This window comes from Nerophis lumbriciformis, linkage group LG25 (genome assembly GCF_033978685.3).
Source record: "Nerophis lumbriciformis linkage group LG25, RoL_Nlum_v2.1, whole genome shotgun sequence".
NCBI lineage: Eukaryota > Metazoa > Chordata > Actinopteri > Syngnathiformes > Syngnathidae > Nerophis > Nerophis lumbriciformis.
The window spans coordinates 3,322,186-3,343,799 of NC_084572.2; the positions used below are offsets into that span (position 1 = coordinate 3,322,186).

General features: G+C 43.6%; 1 protein-coding gene across 3 annotated transcripts in view; it reads right to left on the bottom strand.

Moving 5' to 3' along the window:
- Window positions 1-21,614, bottom strand: part of upf2 (UPF2 regulator of nonsense mediated mRNA decay) — a 75,495-nt gene that overhangs the window by 11,810 nt on the left and 42,071 nt on the right. Inside the window, exons 12-19 of one of the 3 annotated variants that reach the window (XM_061983587.2) lie at window positions 20,834-21,223; window positions 20,475-20,750; window positions 16,478-16,661; window positions 7,936-8,090; window positions 7,753-7,857; window positions 7,596-7,694; window positions 7,343-7,513; window positions 11-152 (exon numbers count right to left, since the gene is read on the bottom strand). In XM_061983587.2, coding sequence (XP_061839571.1) covers window positions 11-152; window positions 7,343-7,513; window positions 7,596-7,694; window positions 7,753-7,857; window positions 7,936-8,090; window positions 16,478-16,661; window positions 20,475-20,750; window positions 20,834-21,223 — 1,522 coding nt within the window. Of the gene's footprint in view, window positions 1-10; window positions 153-7,342; window positions 7,517-7,595; window positions 7,695-7,752; window positions 8,091-16,477; window positions 16,662-20,474; window positions 20,751-20,833; window positions 21,224-21,614 lie in introns of all 3 variants that reach the window. The other 2 variants (XM_061983586.2, XM_061983585.2) reach the window with 2 other exon arrangements.

The following is a 21,614-nucleotide window of genomic DNA, read 5'->3' on the forward strand; positions in this document are numbered from 1 at the left end:
GCGTGCCTACCCTGGTAGTCTTCCTGCTCTTGACGCTCGTTGATGTCCAGGGTGAGCTTCTTCATCCTCATGCGCTCTTCCTGTTCGGCCTGCTGCTGGTTGAAGTGGTTGGCCGCCAGGTGGGACGACAGCGGCACGTTCAAGATCTTGTACTGTGTAAACACACACACACACACACTGTAACAGAGGCATCTTACAAAGCAGTACATCGCCTAACCCAGGACTTTATATATTTTTATGGATCTAACTAAAGCATTTGACACAATTAATCACAATATTTTAATCAAAAAACTAGAACGATATGGCATCAGAGGGTTAGTCTTAAACTGGATAAGAAGTTATCTAATGAACAGGAAACAATACGTGAAGCTAGGCGAACACACCTCTACAACGCTAAATATATCCTGTGGTGTACCTCAGGGATCAATACTAGGACCTAAATTATTCAATCTATATATAAATGACATTTGTAAAGTTACAAAAGATTTAAAGTTAGTATTATTTGCGGATGATACAACAGCGTTTTGTTCAGGAGAGAACACACAGAAGATACTACAAATAATAACAGAAGAAATTAACAAATTAAAAAGATGGTTTGACAAAAACAGACTATCGTTGAATCTCAGTAAAACTAAAATAATGCTATTTGGTAACAGTAGAAGAGAAAGTCAAACACAAATACAAATAGACGGAATAGAAATTGAAAGAGTAAATGAAACCAAATTTCTTGGTATAATGATTGATGATAAATTGAACTGGAAATCTCACGTAAAAAATATACAACATAAAGTAGCAAGAAACACGTCAATAATGAATAAAGCAAAACATGTTCTAGACCAAAAATCACTTCATATTCTCTACTGCTCACTAGTGTTACCATATCTGAGTTATTGTGCAGAAATATGGGGAAATAATTACAAAAGTACACTTCATTCATTAACGGTGTTACAAAAAAGATCAGTTAGAATAATACATCATGTTGGATATAGAGAACACACAAATCCTTTATTTATTGAATCAAAGATACTGAAATTCTACGACATAGTGAATTTGCAAACAGCTAAAATTATACACAAAGCAAACTATAACCTGCTACCCAAGAATATACAACAATTCTTCTCAAAAAAAGAGGAGAAATATAATCTTAGGGAGAAATGTAATTTAAAACATTTGTATGCACGTACAACACTTAAGACCTTCAGTATATCAGTATGTGGAATTAAATGATGGAATGGATTAAGCAAAGCAATCAAACAATGTACTAATATGATCCACTTCAAGAAACTCTTCAAACTTAAAGTGTTTACAAAGTACAAAGAAGAAGAACCATGATAAACATTCTGAATTTATTTAACTCATCCATTCTTTCATTCTTTCACTCACAAAATAATCTTACTTATCTCAACATATGAAATGTAACTTACTTCACCAATTATCATTTATTTACTTATTTTATTGTGATTACTTATGGAGTATATTGTGAATAAATTGAGAACAGGAAGTGAACAAAAGTTTTAGCAACTGTTATGTAAAAGAAAAGGGGTAGGATTAAATAAGCTCTGCTTCTTCCTACTCCTTTTCGAACATGTTGAAAAGAGAAACTGGAGATTGTGATGTATCATGTTGTATACTTGCATGTTCGAAATAAACTCAAACTCAACTCAACTCAACTTTTTAAATTGTTTTTTGATACGCCCCTTCTGGGGAGAAGAAAACATTTTGCGCCCCCCCATTCGCCTACAAATAATATAATTTGTCCATTAAATTGTTATGAGTACACCACAGCATAACATTGTGTCCTTAATAACATTAAAGAAAACAAACAACAACAGTGTTGGCGCTAGGAATTTACAAAATGGGGTCCCAGGGACCCCATCAAGTCATAAAAATGGGGTGCCACAGTAAATCTTTGGGGTCCCACTATTTGGAACCGTTTTGAAAACCAATGATAAATGTATCTGCGATGAGGTGGCGACTTGTCCAGGGTGTACCCCGCCTTCCGCCCGAATGCAGCTGAGATAGGCTCCAGCACCCCCCGCGACCCCAAACGGGACACGCGGTAGAAAATGGATGGATGGATGGATGGATGGATGATAAGAGTATGTATTATCCTGTTATATCTTACATTCTATATTCCATCCATCCATCCATCTTCTTCCGCTTATCCGAGGTCGGGTCGCGGGGGCAGCAGCCTAAGCAGGGAAGCCCAGACTTCCCTCTCCCCAGCCATTTTGTCCAGCTCCTCCCGGGGGATCCCGAGGCGTTCCCAGGCCAGCCGGGAGACATAGTCTTCCCAGCGTGTCCTGGGTCTTCCCCGTGGCCTCCTACCGGTCGGACGTGCCCGAAACACCTCCCGAGGGAGGCGATCGGGTGGCATCCTGACCAGATGCCCGAACCACCTCATCTGGCTCCTCTCGATGTGGAGGAGCAGCGGCTTTACTTTGAGCTCCCCCCGGATGACAGAGCTTCTCACCCTATCTCTAAGGGAGAGCCCCGCCACCCGGCGGAGGAAACTCATTTCGGCCGCTTGTACCCGTGATCTTGTCCTTTCGGTCATAACCCAAAGCTCATGACCATAGGTGAGGATGGGAACGTAGATCGACCGGTAAATTGAGAGCTTTGCCTTCCGGCTCAGCTCCTTCTTCACCACAACGGATCGATACAGCGTCCGCATTACTAAAGATGCCGCACCGATCCGCCTGTCGATCTCACGATCCACTCTTCCCTCACTCGTGAACAAGACTCCGAGGTACTTGAACTCCTCCACTTGGGGCAGGGTCTCCTCCCCAACCCGAAGATGGCATTCCACCCTTTTCCGGGCGAGAACCATGGACTCGGACTTGGAGGTGCTGATTCTCATCCCAGTCGCTTCACACTCGGCTGCGAACCGATCCAGCGAGAGCTGAAGATCCTGGCCAGATGAAGCCATCAGGACCACATCATCTGCAAAAAGCAGAGACCTAATCCTGCAGCCACCAAACCAGATCCCCTCAACGCCTTGACTGCGCCTAGAAATTCTGTCCATAAAAGTTATGAACAGAATGGGTGACAAAGGGCAGCCTTGGCGGAGTCCAACCCTCACTGGAAACGTGTCCGACTTACTGCCGGCAATGCGGACCAAGCTCTGGCACTGATCATACAGGGAGCGGACCGCCAAAATCAGACAGTCCGATACCCCATACTCTCTGAGCATTCCCCACAGGACTTCCCGAGGGACACGGTCGAATGCCTTCTCCAAGTCCACAAAACACATGTAGACTATATTGTGTTTTGGAAAAAGGTTTTCATAAACGTTACTTAACTCATTAAAAAAAAATACAAAATATATTTTTTTTATGCATATGTAAATGTATTCAGTTAAAAGCATTCATGGGAACCCCGGGAGGAGCTGGACGAAGTGGCTGGGGAGAGGGAAGTCTGGGCTTCCCTGCTTAGGCTGCTGCCCCCGCGACCCGACCTCGGATAAGCGGAAGAAGATGGATGGATGGATGGCATTCATTCACTTTCTTCTTTCCTTCATGGATCTAAAGTTTACCGCTGCCGGTATTATTTTCTATACTTTTATTGTAATATTTTCAGAATGTGTTTGTTCTATTTTTGGCCAAAGTAAGACAAAGAAAACAAACTGAAGTTGTCTTTAGTTTTTAGTTTTAATGCCATGATTTTTTAATAGTCCCGCCCGCGTATGCACATATTTTTTCTCCATGCGGCCCCTGAGCTAAAATTAGTTTGACACCCCTGAAATAGATCAACGTCCAGCAAATAATAACTTTAATAACTTTGTTTTTAGTCCGTCACAGAAAAGATCTAAAATGCATAATTTCCCCTAAAATTCTCCAAAAAATGTAATCTTTATTCAAACTATAAACATTTTTGACCGACTTTAACCATTCCATACTAAAAAATATAATTAAATAAACTCAATCAATAATAAATTCAAATTGACCAGAACCATTAAGTCAGGAGCATAACACATAAAGTACTTTAACCTACAAAATAAAAGTTGTTTTAATCAGAATGAGAAAGAAAGGATTATTGGCTACAATGAGCACATTTTGTAGTGCATGGCTTTTGATACTGATAAAGCATTTTTTCCCCAGGGTCACACGTGCCCCCATGGCATAGCACCACACTATTTGAGGAGAACTGGCCTAACCAGTGATTGATTAGATGACTCTTGCCAACGTATTTCGGTAAAAGGATCCTCACATCCCTATTGGCTTACAATGTTATGCACTAAAGGTGTGTCTAAGGAAGTATTCCGGCACACACAAAGGATACTTTATGCAGTGTGTGTTGTCCACCTACAAGGATGTTCTGTGTTCTCCAACACTTTTCCAGCAATTTTGTTTCTGTTGCGTAAGACACTTGCACTCTGAAAGCAGGACACGCCCTGCAGTATGAGAGCCCATCTCTGCCTCTAAAACCACACGCTCCCTTGCTGACGCTTGCCAAACACACACACACACACACACACACACACACACACACACACACACACACACACACACACACACACACACACACACACACACACACATGCACAGTCTTGTATTTGTTACTTTCTTGAGACCTCCTCTTTTGGACGACCCTTTCTAGATATATAAAGATTTGTATTTACAACATTAATAATATATACATCCATCCATCTTCTCCCGCTTATCCGAGGTCGGGTCGCGGGGGCAGCAGCCTAAGCAGGGAAGCCCAGACTTCCCTCTCCCCAGCCACTTCGTCCAGCTCTTCCCGGGGGATCCCGAGGCGTTCCCAGGCCAGCCGGCAGAGATAGTCTTCCCAACGTGTCCTGGGTCTTTCCCGTGGCCTCCTACCGGTCGGACGTGCCCCAAATACCTCCCTAGGGAGGCGTTCGGGTGGCATCCTGACCAGATGCCCGAACCACCTCATCTGGCTCCTCTCGATGTGGAGGAGCAGCGGATGGCAGAGCTTCTCACCCTATCTCTAAGGGAGAGCCCCGCCACGCGGCGGAGGAAACTCATTTCAGCCGCTTGTACCCGTGATCTTGTCCTTTCAGTCATAACACAAAGCTCATGACCATAGGTGAGGATGGGAACGTAGATCGACCGGTAAGTTGAGAGCTTTGCCTTCCGGCTCAGCTCCTTCTTCACCACAACGGATCGATACAGCGACCGCATTACTGAAAACGCCGCACCGATCCGCCTGTCAATCTCACGATCCACTCTTCCCTCACTCGTGAACAAGACTCCGAGATACTTGAACTCCTCCACTTGGGGCAAGATCTCCTCCCCAACCCGGAGATGGTATATATACATACTATGCAAATATAAAAAAGGTAAGCCTTTTAGTTTTTGATTTTTCTGTTTGTAATTGGTTTTTAATCTTCATTATTTACTTCAAGTTATTACAGTATGTCTCTATATATATATATATATATATTAGAGATGCGCGGATAGGCAATTATTTCATCCGCAACCGCATCAGAAAGTCGTCAACCATCCGCCATCCACCCGATGTAACATTTGATCAGAACCGCACCCGCCCGTTGTTATATATCTAATATAGACGATGCAAGGCATTTGGGGACGGCGTGGCGCAGTGGAAGAGTGGCCGTGCGCGACACGAGGGTCCCTGGTTCAATCCCCACCTAGTACCAACCTCGTCATGTCCGTTGTGTCCTGAGCAAGACACTTCACCCTTGCTCCTGATGGGTGCTGGTAGCGCCTTGCATGGCAGCTCCCTCCATCAGTGTGTGAATGTGTGTGTGAATGGGTAAATGTGGAAGTAGTGTCAAAGCGCTTTGAGTACCTTGAAGGTAGAAAAGCGCTATACAAGTACAACCCATTTATCATTTATCATTAGTGAGGTTATAAAGCTTTTGCCTGTTAAAGAAAGGAGACTGATCCAATGCAGCACAGACATTCGCGTGCCACGCTGTCACGACCCAGACGCACACCAGTGCGCAATCATATGGGAGCCGCGCTGAGCGCACCTCCAAGCGCGTCTCGCTGCCGGCGACGGCCGGGTATAGGCCTGACGCTCCAGCGCCATCCATTTTCAGGGCTAGTTGATTCGGCAGGTGGGTTGTTACACACTCCTTAGCGGGTTCCGACTTCCATGGCCACCGTCCTGCTGTCTATATCAACCAGGGTGAGCCCCACCCCTTTCGTGAGCGCACTGCGCGCGGAGTGACCCCTGTTACGCGCCCCCGGCAACAGGGGTGGCGGGCAGGTAAGCTGCGCGGGCGGAGTGACTCCTGTTACGAGCCCCCGGCCACGGAGGTGGCGGGCAGGTAAGCTGCTTACCTGCTGCGCGTGACGCCGGCCGCGGCGAAGGCGGACGAGGCGGGGTGTCGGTGCGGTGGGCGCGGTGGTGACCCTGGACGTGCGTCGGGCCCTTCTCGCGGATCGCCTCAGCTACGGCTCCCGGTGGGGCCCTCTCGGGGGAAGGGGCCTCGGTCCCGGACCCCGGCGAGGCGTCCCTTCTCCGCTCCGTAAAAGTGTCCATCTCTTCTTTTTTTTTTCTTCTGTTGTGGCATATGCAGCAGGTGCCTGCTCGTTTTTCGTATGTGGGTAACAACATTTAACTATGTATATATATTTCCCAATTGGTTTAACTGCCACCCGCCTGAATCTATTTAAAATCTAATTTTTTTTTATTTCAACCACCCGACCCGACCCGCGGATAAAATCTAATTTTTTTAAATTTCATCCGCCCGATCCGCGGTTGTGCCCGCAAACCGCGCATCTCTAATATATATATATATATATATATATATATATATATATATATATATATATATATATATATATATATATATATATGTATATATATATATATTTTATTCATTTTTGGCCAAAGGGGGCCCATTTCAATTTCTTACACACACTTGTTATTACATATGTTTGGCCAGAGGGGGAGCACTTCAAATTTTAACACACTTGTTATTTCATATGCTGAGCAGAGGGGGAGCACTTTTAAAACCGACACACAGTCAATTTGAAAAATCCCTCCTTTTTGGGAACACCCTAATTTTGATAGATTTTACCACCAGGGGTGCAAATGAGACATTCTCTATTAGATGCAATGGTTTTCTGTATTGGGACCATGATTTCGGTCCTAACTTGTTCACACCTTCTCATACGGAAGGTACTTTTCCCTGTTGATGTCTCAAGAAGGGAAGAAATACAAGAACACACACTCATGCACGGGAAAAATACAAGAACACACACACACACACGCACGCACAGCTGTAGAGTCAATATTATTGCTGGGCTGTGTGCGTGTGTGTGTATGGCTCCACTGCTCATGTCTGTGTGTTACTTGGCTACAGTTGGGCACCTGTGGGTCCTATAGGTCCTCCTCCTACCTGCTGCTTGTTTCCCTTGCGTGTGAGCATGACGAACTGCATGGTTTCTGAGAGCTCGCTGTCGCCCTCGCTGATGCACGGCTGGCTGGATCCTCCCTTCTTCAACTGGCTCTTCAGCTGCAGGGGAATGGCCACGTCCAGCTGGTGCACCTTCACCGTCTCACCGCTGCGCTGCTGCGGGGACCAGAGACACAGCGTTCAGGGATGGACATTCGCGGCAATAAATAACCAACACAGCATGTTAGCGGCGTGCCTGCAGGTTCTCCAACATCATCTTGTCCAACGCCTGAATAAAGTCTTCGTCCTCGGCACAGGCCACGTGCTTCAGTCCACCGCCACGTAGGGTCACCTCCTACACACACCATTACATATCAATGCATGGATGACATGTCTGCACACTGTCAACTCACATTGCTCTCCTCATCAGTCTCGTTCTCCTTGTTGGAGTCCGTCAGATAGTCGGTGTTCTCCTCCTCTTCTTCATCTCTCTCCTCCTCCTCATTTTCAGACGCCTCCTGTGAGGAAAAAAGAAAGGGGGCGCTGACGAGCCTGCCGGCAGGACAGCATGTGGTGCACTGAAATGAGGGACTTACGTCATCCTCGGCTTCGTTCATTTCGCTCTCATTGCCCGACTGCTCCTCCGTCTCGGCGCCTCCCTCCTCGTCTTCATCACCATCATCGTCCTCCTCATCCAGGCCCTCCCCTTCACTCATGGCACTGGAGCGGCCGTCCTTCTCCATGGCCATACCTGGAAGATGAGAAGAGATAAAGGCGGGGATCTTCTGTGATGTGCTGACAATTAGCAGTTATCAGTTAGCACTTTTTCTCAGAATGAGAGTAAAGACATGAGGCAAAGAGAAGAGCTGTATGTCAGGCGTCATGTGACCTGGCAAACAAGGAATGTCCGATCCAGCTCACACAATAGCACCTTTGTTCCACTCAGAGCCGCCATCATTCATAAAGTTTTTAGAAGGCCCTTTAACACGCGTCCATGACGCTTGTAACTTAGGACTTATAGAATAGAATAGTAAAGAAAAGTATGAACTCAACTTACTGTTCTCCTTGACAAAGGAAACATAAACTCATTGATTCTTCCCCACACTCGGGGAAATGGTAACAACGCCAAAAACGTCATGTAACATACACAACATACGTAAAACATGCAACCTGGTAACAAATGTAACCTGCATAAAATATGTATCCTGGTAACATAAGTCACATCCCTAACATTGCAACAAACGTACAATATGTAACATGGTAACATACGTAGTAACAAGCAGAGGTGGGACCAAGTCATTGTTTTGCAAGTCACAAGTAAGTCTCAAGTCTTTGCCCTCAAGTCCGAGTCAAGTCGCGAGTCAAGACAGGCAAGCCCCGAGTCAAGTCCAAAGTCAAGACTGGAAAGTCTCAAGTCAAGTCCTAAGTCCTGCATTTTGAGTTTCGAGTCCTTTCAAGTCCTTTTAACCACAGACTAATATATTAACACAGATTGTGTATGCTTTTCAAACGCTGTATTTATTTATTAAAACAAGTGCATTTTAATTTGCAGGAAAGAAAATTGTGCTGACATTGCACTTTATAATAGCACTATTAACCAGTCATTTTAAACATTAACTCATTCCTTTACAGAACAAACACATTGAAAAATAAAGTGCAAATGTACTTATTTGTACAAAAGTGTTAACATTGAAAAAACATGACATATACGTGAACATAACAAAAAAGTTGTACTTTTTATATGTCAGGGCCCTATGCTGCATTGCATTTGCAAAAGACCAAATTAGCCAAGAGTCTGTCAGTCATTTGTGCACGATGGGGGTGTAGTATGATGCCACCATGGCTGAAAACTCGCTCCACTGGAGCACTGGAGGCAGGCACTGCCAAGACTCTCATGGCCACTCGGAACAGTGAAGGAAGAGTCTTCATGTTCAATGCCCAGAACAAAAGGGGGGAGAGAGTTGTTTTGGGTTGGTGCACTACTTGTAAGTGTATCTTGTGTTTTTTATGTTGATTTAATTAAAAAAAGAAAAAAAATATATATATATCTTGTGCGGCCCGATACCAATCGATCCACGGACCAGTACCGGGCCGCGGCCCAGTGGTTGGGGACCACTGAGGTAAACAACCAACAGTATGTCAGAAAGCTAGCTAAAACGGTACACATATTCATAAAATAGTATACATTTTAACTGACCTTTATTTTACTATTTTTGTCTTTTTTTAGGTGGCTAAAATACGCGGTGCTGCTGACCGCCGTCTAACGTTACGTGTGATATATTGACTAACGTAACCCTGCTTAAAAAAATCACTGAACAAAAAGTATGAATAAGGTAGTGAACTGCAACAGATTCCCGTGTTTGCAATAACGTTATAACGTTAGCAGTGAGTTTACAGCCTCACTGATTTAACTACACAGCAAATAAAAGTCACGTTACTTAGCCAATAAACGTTATCTTACATTCAAAACTTACCGTTCTTTATATAACATGGTAACAAACATATCTTACGTAACAAACATAACATGGCAACATACACAATAAACATAACATGGTAACATGTAACAAAGTAACATGATAACAAGGTAACATAATTAACAAGCATATCGTAAACATAACATGCAGTACATAAGTTAGTAACATGCATACCGAATGTAAAAAAAACTTCTTTTTTTTTTTACATGCAGATGTTGTGGCTTGTGCAGCCCTTTGAGCATACTTGCCAACCCTCCCGGATTTTCCGGGAGACTCCCGAAATTCAGCGTCTCTCCCGAAAACCACCCGGGACAAATTTTCTCCCGAAAATCTCCCGAAATTCAGGCGGACTCAGGTCCTCCACAATATAAAAAAGCGTACCTGCCCAATCACGTTATAACTATAGAATGATGGAGGGCGAGTTCTTGGTTTCTTATGTGGGTTTATTGTGAGGCAGTTTCATTAACGTCCTCCCAGCGTGGCAACAACACACAACAACAGCAGTCACTTTTTTGTATACCGTAAAGCAGTTCGTCTGCCGTAAACAGCAATGTTGTGACACTCTTAAACAGGACAATACTGCCATCTAGTGCATTTGATGAAAGCACTTTTGTGCGTGCCACACAGCAATGCATCATCAGAGAGGGTGTTCAGCATGGTTCGAAAAATAGTGACAGAGAATAGAACAAGGATGGACAATTCAACCCTTAACTCAACAATGAGTAGATGAGTGTTATGTGTGTGTATATGTGTAAATAAATGAACACTGAAATTCAAGTATTTATTTTATATATATATATATATATATATATATATATATACATATATATATATATATATATATATATATATAAATAATTAAAAAAAATATATATATATAATAAAATAAATATATATATATATATATATATAGCTAGAATTCACTGAACGTCAAGTATTTCTTATATATATATATATATATATATGAAATACTTGATTTGGTGAATTCTAGCTGTAAATATACTCCTCCCCTTTTAGCCACGCCCCGTCCCACCCCGACCACGCCCACCCCCCTCCCCCCACCTCCCGAAATTGGAGGTCTCAAGGTTGGCAAGTATGACTTTGAGAAACTCGGGATTTAGGGCTATGTACCGTATTTTTCGGATTATAAATCGCAGTTTTTTTTCATAGTTTGGCCGTGGGAGCGACATATACTCCGGAGCGATTTATGTGTGAAATTATTAACACATTAACGTAAAATATCAAATAATATTTATCTCATTCGCGTAAGAGACGAAGCAAATGGCAGCAATCGTCACTCACACGTCAACCAATAAGAATTTGGCGGGGGAGGGTCATGGCAGAAGTGCATTGTAGGTCATGGGATGCTAACTGCTATATGCTACTGCCGTAGCTATTAAAATGGATCACATCAACATTGGCGGTAACTTATAAAAACTGAGAAGGGCTGAACTAAAATGGCACCGAAAAGGAAATCATATACTGCAGATTACAAGCTGGACGTAGTGAAATATGCAGCAGAAAACGGCAATCGAGCAGCAGAAAGAAAGGACATACCGGAGGCGACACCGGGGAGGAAGATTTCATCGGACTTAGCGATCGAGAGTGACAGATTGTTTGGTAAACGTATAGCATGTTCTATATGTTATAGTTATTTGAATGACTCTTACCATAATATGTTACGTTAACATACCAGTTGGTTATTTATGCCTCATATAACGTACACTTATTCAGCCTGTTGTTCACTATTCTTTATTTATTTTAAATTGCCTTTCAAATGTCTATTCTTGGTGTTGGATTTTTTCAAATAAATTTCCCCCAAAAATGTGATTTATACTCCAGTGCGACGTATACCGGTATATGTTTTTTCCCTTCTTTATTGTGCATTTTCGGCCCATGCGACGTATACTCCGGAGCGACTTATAGTCCGAAAAATACTGTAAGTAAACATTGATTGATTTTTTTTTTTTTTTTTGTATTTGTTTTATTTGAAGGACAATGTGCAGTTACATTAAAAAGATGGGGAGAAGGCAGACTTTCTTTTTGGAACACTACAGTCACCCCTGGATACAGGGGTGACTGTAGTGTGTACTGTACAGTGTACTGTAGTGACTGTCCCATGCAGCCCTAACTCTTCCGGGCTGCAATATACACCCCCGCTACCACCTACCCCCCCCCGTGCGTCGGTTGAGGTGGGCGGGGTTGGGGGGGACGGGGTTTGGTGGTAGCGGGGGTGTATATTGCAGCCCGAAAGAGTTAGGGCTGCAAGGTGTTCTTGGTATTTGTTCTGTTGTGTTTATGTTGTCATTCTTGTTTGGTGTGGGTTCACAGTGTGGCGCATATTTGCAACAGTGTTAAAGTTGTTTATACGGCCACCCTCAGTGTGACCTGTATGGCTGTTGACCAAGTATGTATTGCACTCACTTACATGTGTATGCAGAAGCCTCAGACAACATGTGACTGGGCCGGCACGCTGTTTGTATGGTGAAAAAGCGGATGCGACTACAAGTTGTAGAGGACGTTAGTGCTTTCACGGCACGCCCTTAATAATGTTGTCCGGGTGAAAATCGGGACAAATTCGGGAGAATGGTCGCCCCGGGAGATTGTCGGGAGGGGCACTGAAATTCGGGAGTCCATCCATCCATCCATCCATCTTCTTCCGCTTATCCGAGGTCGGGTCGCGGGGGCAGCAGCCTAAGCAGGGAAGCCCAGACTTCCCTCTCCCCAGCCACTTCGTCCAGCTCTTCCTGTGGGACCCAAAGGCGTTCCCAGGCCAGCCGAGAGACATAGTCTTCCCAACGTGTCCTGGGTCTTCCCCGCGGCCTCCTACCGGTCGGACGTGCCCTAAACACCTCCCTAGGGAGGCGTTCGGGTGGCATCCTGACCAGATGCCCGAACCACCTCATCTGGCTCCTCTCGATGTGGAGGAGCAGCGGCTTTACTTTGAGCTCCCCCCGGATGGCAGAGCTTCTCACCCTATCTCTAAGGGAGAGCCCCGCCACCCGGCGGAGGAAACTCATTTCGGCCGCTTGTACCCGTGATCTTGTCCTTTCGGTCATAACCCAAAGCTCATGACCATAGGTGAGGATGGGAACGTAGATCGACCGGTAAATTGAGAGCTTTGCCTTCCGGCTCAGCTCTTTCTTCACCACAACGGATCGATACAGCGTCCGCATTACTGAAGACGCCGCACCGATCCGCCTGTCGATCTCACGATCCACTCTTCCCTCACTCGTGAACAAGACTCCGAGGTACTTGAACTCCTCCACTTGGGGCAAGATCTCCTCCCCAACCCGGAGATGGCACTCCACCCTTTTCCGGGCGAGAACCATGGACTAGGACTTGGAGGTGCTGATTCTCATCCCAGTCGCTTCACACTCGGCTGCGAACCGATCCAGTGAGAGCTGAAGATCCTGGCCAGATGAAGCCATCAGGACCACATCATCTGCAAAAAGCAGATACCTAATCCTGCAGCCACCAAACCAGATCCCCTCAACGCCTTGACTGCGCCTAGAAATTCTGTCCATAAAAGTTATGAACAGAATGGGTGACAAAGGGCAGCCTTGGCGGAGTCCAACCCTCACTGGAAACGTGTCCGACTTACTACCGGCAATGCGGACCAAGCTCTGGCACTGATCATACAGGGAGCGGACTGCCACAATCAGACAGTCCGATACCCCGTACTCTCTGAGCACTCCCCACAGGACTTCCCGAGGGACACGGTCGAATGCCTTCTCCAAGTCCACAAAACACATGTAGACTGGTTGGGCAAACTCCCATGCACCCTCAAGGACCCTGCCGAGAGTATAGAGCTGGTCCACAGTTCCACGACCAGGACGAAAACCACACTGTTCCTCCTGAATCCGAGGTTCGACTATCCGGCGTAGCCTCCTCTCCAGTACACCTGAATAGACCTTACCGGGAAGGCTGAGGAGTGTGATCCCACGATAGTTAGAACACACCCTCCGGTTCCCCTTCTTAAAGAGAGGAACCACCACCCCGGTCTGCCAATCCAGTGGCACCGCCCCCGATGTCCACGCGATGCTGCAGAGTCTTGTCAACCAAGACAGCCCCACAGCATCCAGAGCCTTAAGGAACTCCGGGCGGATCTCATCTACCCCCGGGGCCTTGCCACCGAGGAGCTTTTTAACTACCTCAGCAACCTCAGCCCCAGAAATAGGAGAACCCACCACAGACTCCCCAGGCACTGCTTCCTCATAGGAAGACGTGTTGGTGGGATTGAGGAGGTCTTCGAAGTATTCCCTCCACCGATCCACAACATCCGCAGTCGAGGTCAGCAGAACACCATCCACGCCATACACGGTGTTGATAGTGAAATTCGGGAGTCTCCCGTAAAAATCGGGAGGGTTGGCAAGTATGTTGCTAGGGCGGGATAGCCATTCAAAGAAGGTGAATTCATTTAAAAGTGCATGTTAGATTTTTTTAATACATTTTTTCTTGCGGCCCAGCCTCACCCAGTTTCTGCATCCAGTGGCCCCCAGGTAAATTGAGTTTGAGACCCCTGCTGTACATTAACATGTACTTAACATGGTAACGTACATAACAAACATAACGTGGTAACATAAATACAATTAAAAGATTTTAAGTGCGCATTATAATCTGGGAAAAAAAGGTAAATATACAGGTAAAAGCCAGTAAATTAGAATATTTTGAAAAACTTGATTTATTTCAGTAATTGCATTCTAAAGGTGTAACTTGTACATTATATTTATTCATTGCACACAGACTGATGCATTCAAATGTTTATTTCATTTAATTTTGATGATTTGAAGTGGCAACAAATGAAAATCCAAAATTCCGTGTGTCACAAAATTAGAATATTACTTAAGGCTAATACAAAAAAGGGATTTTTAGAAATGTTGGCCAACTGAAAAGTATGAAAATGAAAAATATGAGCATGTACAATACTCAATACTTGGTTGGAGCTCCTTTTGCCTCAATTACTGCGTTAATGCGGCGTGGCATGGAGTCGATGAGTTTCTGGCACTGCTCAGGTGTTATGAGAGCCCAGGTTGCTCTGATAGTGGCCTTCAACTCTTCTGCGTTTTTGGGTCTGGCATTCTGCATCTTCCTTTTCACAATACCCCACAGATTTTCTATGGGGCTAAGGTCAGGGGAGTTGGCGGGCCAATTTAGAACAGAAATACCATGGTCCGTAAACCAGGCACGGGTAGATTTTGCGCTGTGTGCAGGCGCCAAGTCCTGTTGGAACTTGAAATCTCCATCTCCATAGAGCAGGTCAGCAGCAGGAAGCATGAAGTGCTCTAAAACTTGCTGGTAGACGGCTGCGTTGACCCTGGATCTCAGGAAACAGAGTGGACCGACACCAGCAGATGACATGGCACCCCAAACCATCACCCAACCATGCAAATTTTGCATTTCCTTTGGAAATCGAGGTCCCAGAGTCTGGAGGAAGACAGGAGAGGCACAGGATCCACGTTGCCTGAAGTCTAGTGTAAAGTTTCCACCATCAGTGATGGTTTGGGGTGCCATGTCATCTGCTGGTGTCGGTCCACTCTGTTTCCTGAGATCCAGGGTCAACGCAGCCGTCTACCAGCAAGTTTTAGAGCACTTCATGCTTCCTGCTGCTGACCTGCTCTATGGAGATGGAGATTTCAAGTTCCAACAGGACTTGGCGCCTGCACACAGCGCAAAATCTACCCGTGCCTGGTTTACGGACCATGGTATTTCTGTTCTAAATTGGCCCGCCAACTCTCCTGACCTTAGCCCCATAGAAAATCTGTGGGGTATTGTGAAAAGGAAGATGCAGAATGCCAGACCCAAAAACGCAGAAGAGTTGAAGGCCACTATCAGAGCAACCTGGGCTCTCATAACACCTGAGCAGTGCCAGAAACTCATCGACTCCATGCCACGCCGCATTAACGCAGTAATTGAGGCAAAAGGAGCTCCAACCAAGTATTGAGTATTGTACATGCTCATATTTTTCATTTTCATACTTTTCAGTTGGCCAACATTTCTAAAAATCCCTTTTTTGTATTAGCCTTAAGTAATATTCTAATTTTGTGACACACGGAATTTTGGATTTTCATTTGTTGCCACTTCAAATCATCAAAATTAAATGAAATAAACATTTGAATGCATCAGTCTGTGTGCAATGAATAAATATAATGTACAAGTTACACCTTTTGAATGCAATTACTGAAATAAATCAAGTTTTTCAAAATATTCTAATTTACTGGCTTTTACCTGTATAACAAATGTAACATGGTAACATACGTAAGGAACTAAACATGGTGACAATGACCTAATTAACTTGAGTACAAAGCCCTGAGTCACTCTCACTGATTGGACATGGCGGTTTCCTGGTAATTCTCAGTCTACACCTTAAAACTGTAAAACAACGCCAGCCCTTCAACAGGCTGCTGAGTGACACCCACTTCCGAAATGGGAAGAAGACAAAAACAAAGACAGAAGTGACACACACCTGAAAAATTCTAGTGGGTGTACATTTAATTATGATTATTCCTTTGTCGAGCTGCGCCTTTAAGGAGTGATGGCACACATCTGTTAGGGAATGTCACTCAAGCGGTCAGACAAGCTGAGCAGCCATGAACAGCCACGTGTACAAAGCTATCTCCCACACTTACACACTTTGTATATTCCTTACATTAGAACACCTTACCTAGTTTGACCAGCACTTCCTTCTCCAGGTCGGCCACCTCCCTGCTGGCCTCCTCCAGGGAGCAGCTCAGTCTCATTTTGGGCCGCAACAGCTCCAGAGTGTCGGTAATCATGTAGTCGATGTCGATGGGGAACGGGTGGTCTTTGGTCCAAGTGTCCACACTCTTCTTCCACCAGATGTAGCGCTGCAGACACACAAACAAGACGAGTGTTTGTTCACAATGTCGGCTATCCATAGGTCTCTCTAGTGCACAGGTGTCAGACTCAAGACCCGGGGGCCAGTCCTGGCCCGCGACATCATTTTATCTGGACCGCAAACACCTGATAATGATATGTGTCAATTTTATATTTAATATTTTCTCATTGATTTTTTTCATTTTGACAGAAAAAATGTATACCTTTTAAACTTTAATAGTATCCACTATTGCAGCAATATTACAGTATATTATCATACTTTCCAAACATGTTTTTGTCTAAATAAAAATACTTAACTTTACAGCAAATTAATAAAAATGACAATAAATGTTACGTTGTTCTTTACAGCATATTACTGTAAATTAAGGCTGAAACGACGCGTCGACGTAGTCGACGTCATCGGTTACGTAAATACGTCGACGCCGTTTTTGTGCGTCGCATATTTACGTCACACTACTGTCATGGCGGAGCGCAAAGCAGACGATGCGAGCGAGGGGAAAAAAGCACGCCAAAAGTCGTCAAAAGTGTCGGAGTATTTCAATAAACGGCCTAATAATGTTGTTGTATGCACACTGTGTCGAGCGGAAATGGCCTATCATAGCAGCACAACGGCTATGAACGAACATTTGAAAAGAAAACCCCCGACAGCGTTCTTGCCATCACCATCAACTAGTCAATGGTCCGCGTGAGTATACGTTGTCATCATTACACAAAAACATGAATGTGTCATTTGTATCTGCGTTGTAAATTCATAAACTAAAGCACCGTTTGCTCTGAGAGGCGCGTTTGGCGTGCCTGTTCAGTGTTTACAAAGACGCGCTCCTCTTTAACGCTGTGGAGAGGCGGCGGCGGCGAGCGAGCGGCGAGGCGCGCCGGGAGCGAGGCCGCAAGAGACAGGGGACGACGAGCGAGCGAGGAAGAGGAGCTGAAAAGCGAGGAAAGAAAGAGAAAAGAGTTGGAAGAGAAAAGACTTTGTGTAAAATTAAAAGATTGTAAACCTGGCAAAGCCGTCTGGCGTTCAGTCTGTCGGTCCTGAAAGAACCCCACGGCACAAGACGTGTCACAAACGCTAACGTTAATTAGTTGTGCAAATACCTTTTACAACATTAACAGTTACATATACTATGTACAAACCAACAATTAACTTTCACTTTAATCATACTATCATTGTTGTGTTATTAAGCAAAATAAGCAATACTTTTACTTTTGTTGAAATGTTTACACTGTACACTTTTTTGTATTGGATGTTTAGCTTTATTTTTGCACATTTTAGCAAATAAGCAATACTTTTACTTTTGTTGAAATGTTTACACTTGTTACAGAATATTTCCGTTTTGCACTTTTTTGTATTGGATGTTTATCTTTATTTTTGCACATTTTAAAGCAAAATAAGCAATACTTTTACTTTTTAAATGCTTATACTATTCCAGAATATTAAGATTTGCACTGGATGTTTACTTTTATATTTGCACATTAAAAAGCAAATAAGCTACTTTTAATTTTGTTAAATGTTAAAAGTTTTAAATGTTTACATTGTTACAGAATATTTTGTCATGTTGTTGTCAATGTTGACTGAGTGGCTATACTTTTTTTTTTGTAAATAAAAGCCATGCCTTTTGAAAAAACTGGCCTACATTTATTTTTTCCTCTTCATTTTAAATAAAAAAAATAATCGGTAAAAGGAAAATAATCTATAGATTAATCGAAAAAAATAATCTATAGATTAACCGATTAATCGAAAAAATAATCTATAGATTAATCGATAGAAAAATAATCGTTAGCTGCAGCCCTACTGTAAATTGAAAAAAATTACTACTGTTTTTTGCGTTAAAACTCTGTTGACTGAGCTGCCAGTATTTGACTGTAAAATCTACGGTTGTTGTTTTTAACGGTGTATTACTGTAATTGGAAAGACGGTGCATTTGTTTTTACGGTAGAAAAACTGGCAGCTAAGTTGCCAGAATAAAAAAAAAATAACTTGTACTATTTTTCCATTAACAATATAATGTTGTAAAAACCAATGTAAATTTAACACTAAAATTCTGGCAACTAAGTTGCCAGCTTTTTCCGTAAAAACACCCCCAAAAAACAGTGGTACTGTTTTTCCATGTACCGTAAAATGTTGTAAAAAAAAGAAAAAAACACTATTTTACAGTAAAATGTTGTGCATGTAAAGTTTTTACTGTAAAATCGACAGTCTACTCTAATGAAATCCAGACGTAAATTCAAACTTTATTCGCTGTTACAAGCGGCCATCTGATGGCAGCCATAACTGCCATGTGGCCCTCAATGAAAACCAGTTCGACACCTGTGCTCTAGTGTTTGTGATTAGACTCTGACATTCCCATACCTGCCAACTTTTGAAATCAGAAAAACCTAGTAGCCAGGGACCAGGGGCCACAGGCCCCGGTAGGTCCAGGACAAAGTCCTGGTGGGGGGTTCAGGCTTCGCCCCCCGACGCAAAATGATTATTAGCATTCAGACAGGTTAAAATGTTGCTAAAACCATCACTTTTCTATCAGTCACAGTGACTTTTCAAAACAAAAATATTACAGCAAAAATCATATGGGTTGATTGACATGTTTATTCTGTAAGCTAACTTCAATAGTTTGAAATTATTTTGACAGTTAATGCCAGTTATCCTGTCAACCTTTCACAAAACTTCAATTTGTTAATTGAAAGTATAAACACTTTTTACAGTAAACAAATGGTAAAACAGTACTAAACAATTCCATTTAAAAAAAAATTGGTGTCATTATTAACTTTCTGTCCAAGCTTGTATAATCTACTGCCTTGTTCAATTGTAAAAAATATTCTGTGCCTAAAATTCACATTTCTATCACAATTATCATACTGTAAACATGGTAAGCTAACTTCATTAAAATTAATAGTCCTGTCAATAGCATGGAATTACAATTCAAATGTAGTTTTTTTGTAAGCCTTTCAAAAGAATTCAAAATATGAAAAATTCATGAAAATTAATTTAAGCCATCAGACACTTGAAAAGTGGCACATCACATCTCTAATGTAATCATTTGAACTTTTCAACAGAAATAGCACTGCAAAAATATTAAGGACATACTTCTGTATTTTGGTAGTTATGCTGTCAACATTTAACAAGATTTCTTCAACTTGGACTTGAAAGCATAAATAGTATAAACACTTTTAACAGTATAACAGTACTAAACAATTCCAATAGATAACATTGGTGTCATTACCTTTTTGTGGCTAAAATCCAAATTTACGTTGAAAGTTTTCCACTTGTATCGCTAGCAACGGCATTAGACTTGTGTTTTTTTGTCCCAACGTGGTCTTTTACATCGCTAATTCCTCCGTGTCCGATCGAAAAATCTTGTCTGCACAAGGTGCAATTCGCGTAGTTTTCACCCTTTTTGGAACGGATAATTATTCCCGGATAGGCTTTTGAATATTCTTCACGGAATGACTGCAGTTTTCTTTTCGGTTTAAGACTCGTTTGCCATTTTTCTCCGGCTGATTCCATGATCGTTCGCTCGTTTGGAAACAATGGCAACTGGTGCCTCGTGCTTGGCAGCGGTGCTATAAATAGCCTCGCGCATGGCATTCGGAATGGCTCGATAGGAAGTTACGGGAAGCAGTGTCGATTGTCATTGTTGTTACGCGATTTCGTGAATAAAACTAAAATGTTTTTAATTTTTTTTAATTAATGAAAAAACATCTTTTTTATCACTGCAACCATAACCCGGAATAGGTTGATGAAAACCGTACTAATTACGGGAAAACCGGAGTAGTTGGCAGGTATGTATTCCAGTCGTAGGACTCACCTGGAAGTAGATAAGGAAACAATCAAGCTTCCTCTTGCTCGAACCGCGGTCAAAGTACTGTCCGCAGGTGTCGAGCAGCGTGCACACCAGTCGGATGCGGAAGAGGTGCTCAGGGGGGTCCAGCGTGCTCGGGCTGCCATCCTGGTTGACACCGAAGGAGATGAAGGAGAAGAGGGTGCGGAAGATGACGGCTGACTCCACCATGCGGTAGTTGTACAGCTCGCCAAGGAACTTTGCGCTGCTGATGCGGCGCTGGTTGAACTTGGGCTGGTTGACCTGGTATTAATGAGTATGACAGGGTGCAGACATTAGCACATTATGTCATTGTTTTTGTTTTGACCTATTTATCAATAATGTACCTCCATGCCCAAGCGAATGTCCTCCAGGACCCCGTCCACCACGTGGATGCCCACGTCCTCCTGGTAGGCCACCAAGCCAGCCAGGAGGTTGGCCACACAGTGAATGCTGTTGTACTTGACGTTCCATATGTTGACCATGCAGCAGATCAGGTAGCTCTTGACTTCCGGGTCCTGCCAGGACAGCCGCCGCATCTGCCTGAGCACCTTCTCCGTGGTGACCTTGGACAGGTCCTTGTAGAGCAGCTTGCGGATGTACTCCTGCAGCGGCGGCCGTCTCTTCTTCACTGTCTTCTCAATGGGTGGGGGGTTGCAGTAGTAGTAAGCGTTCTCCACCATTGTCACATAGCGGGCATCCAGATGTTGCGCCTGCTTTTTGCGCATCATTTGCTCCTGGAATGCACATATCAGAGGTGGGACCAAGTCATTGTTTTGCAAGTCACAAGTAAGTCTCAAGTCTTTGCCCTCAAGTCCGAGTCAAGTCCCGAGTCAAGACAGGCAAGCCCCGAGTCAAGTCCAAAGTCAAGACTGGAAAGTCTCAAGTCAAGTCCTAAGTCCTGCATTTTGAGTTTCGAGTCCTTTCAAGTCCTTTTAACCACAGACTAATATATTAACACAGATTGTGTATGCTTTTCAAACGCTGTATTTATTTATTAAAACAAGTGCATTTGAAATTGCAGGAAAGAAAATTGTGCTGACATTGCACTTTATAATAGCACTATTAACCAGTCATTTTAAACATTAACTCATTCCTTTACAGAACAAACACATTGGAAAATAAAGT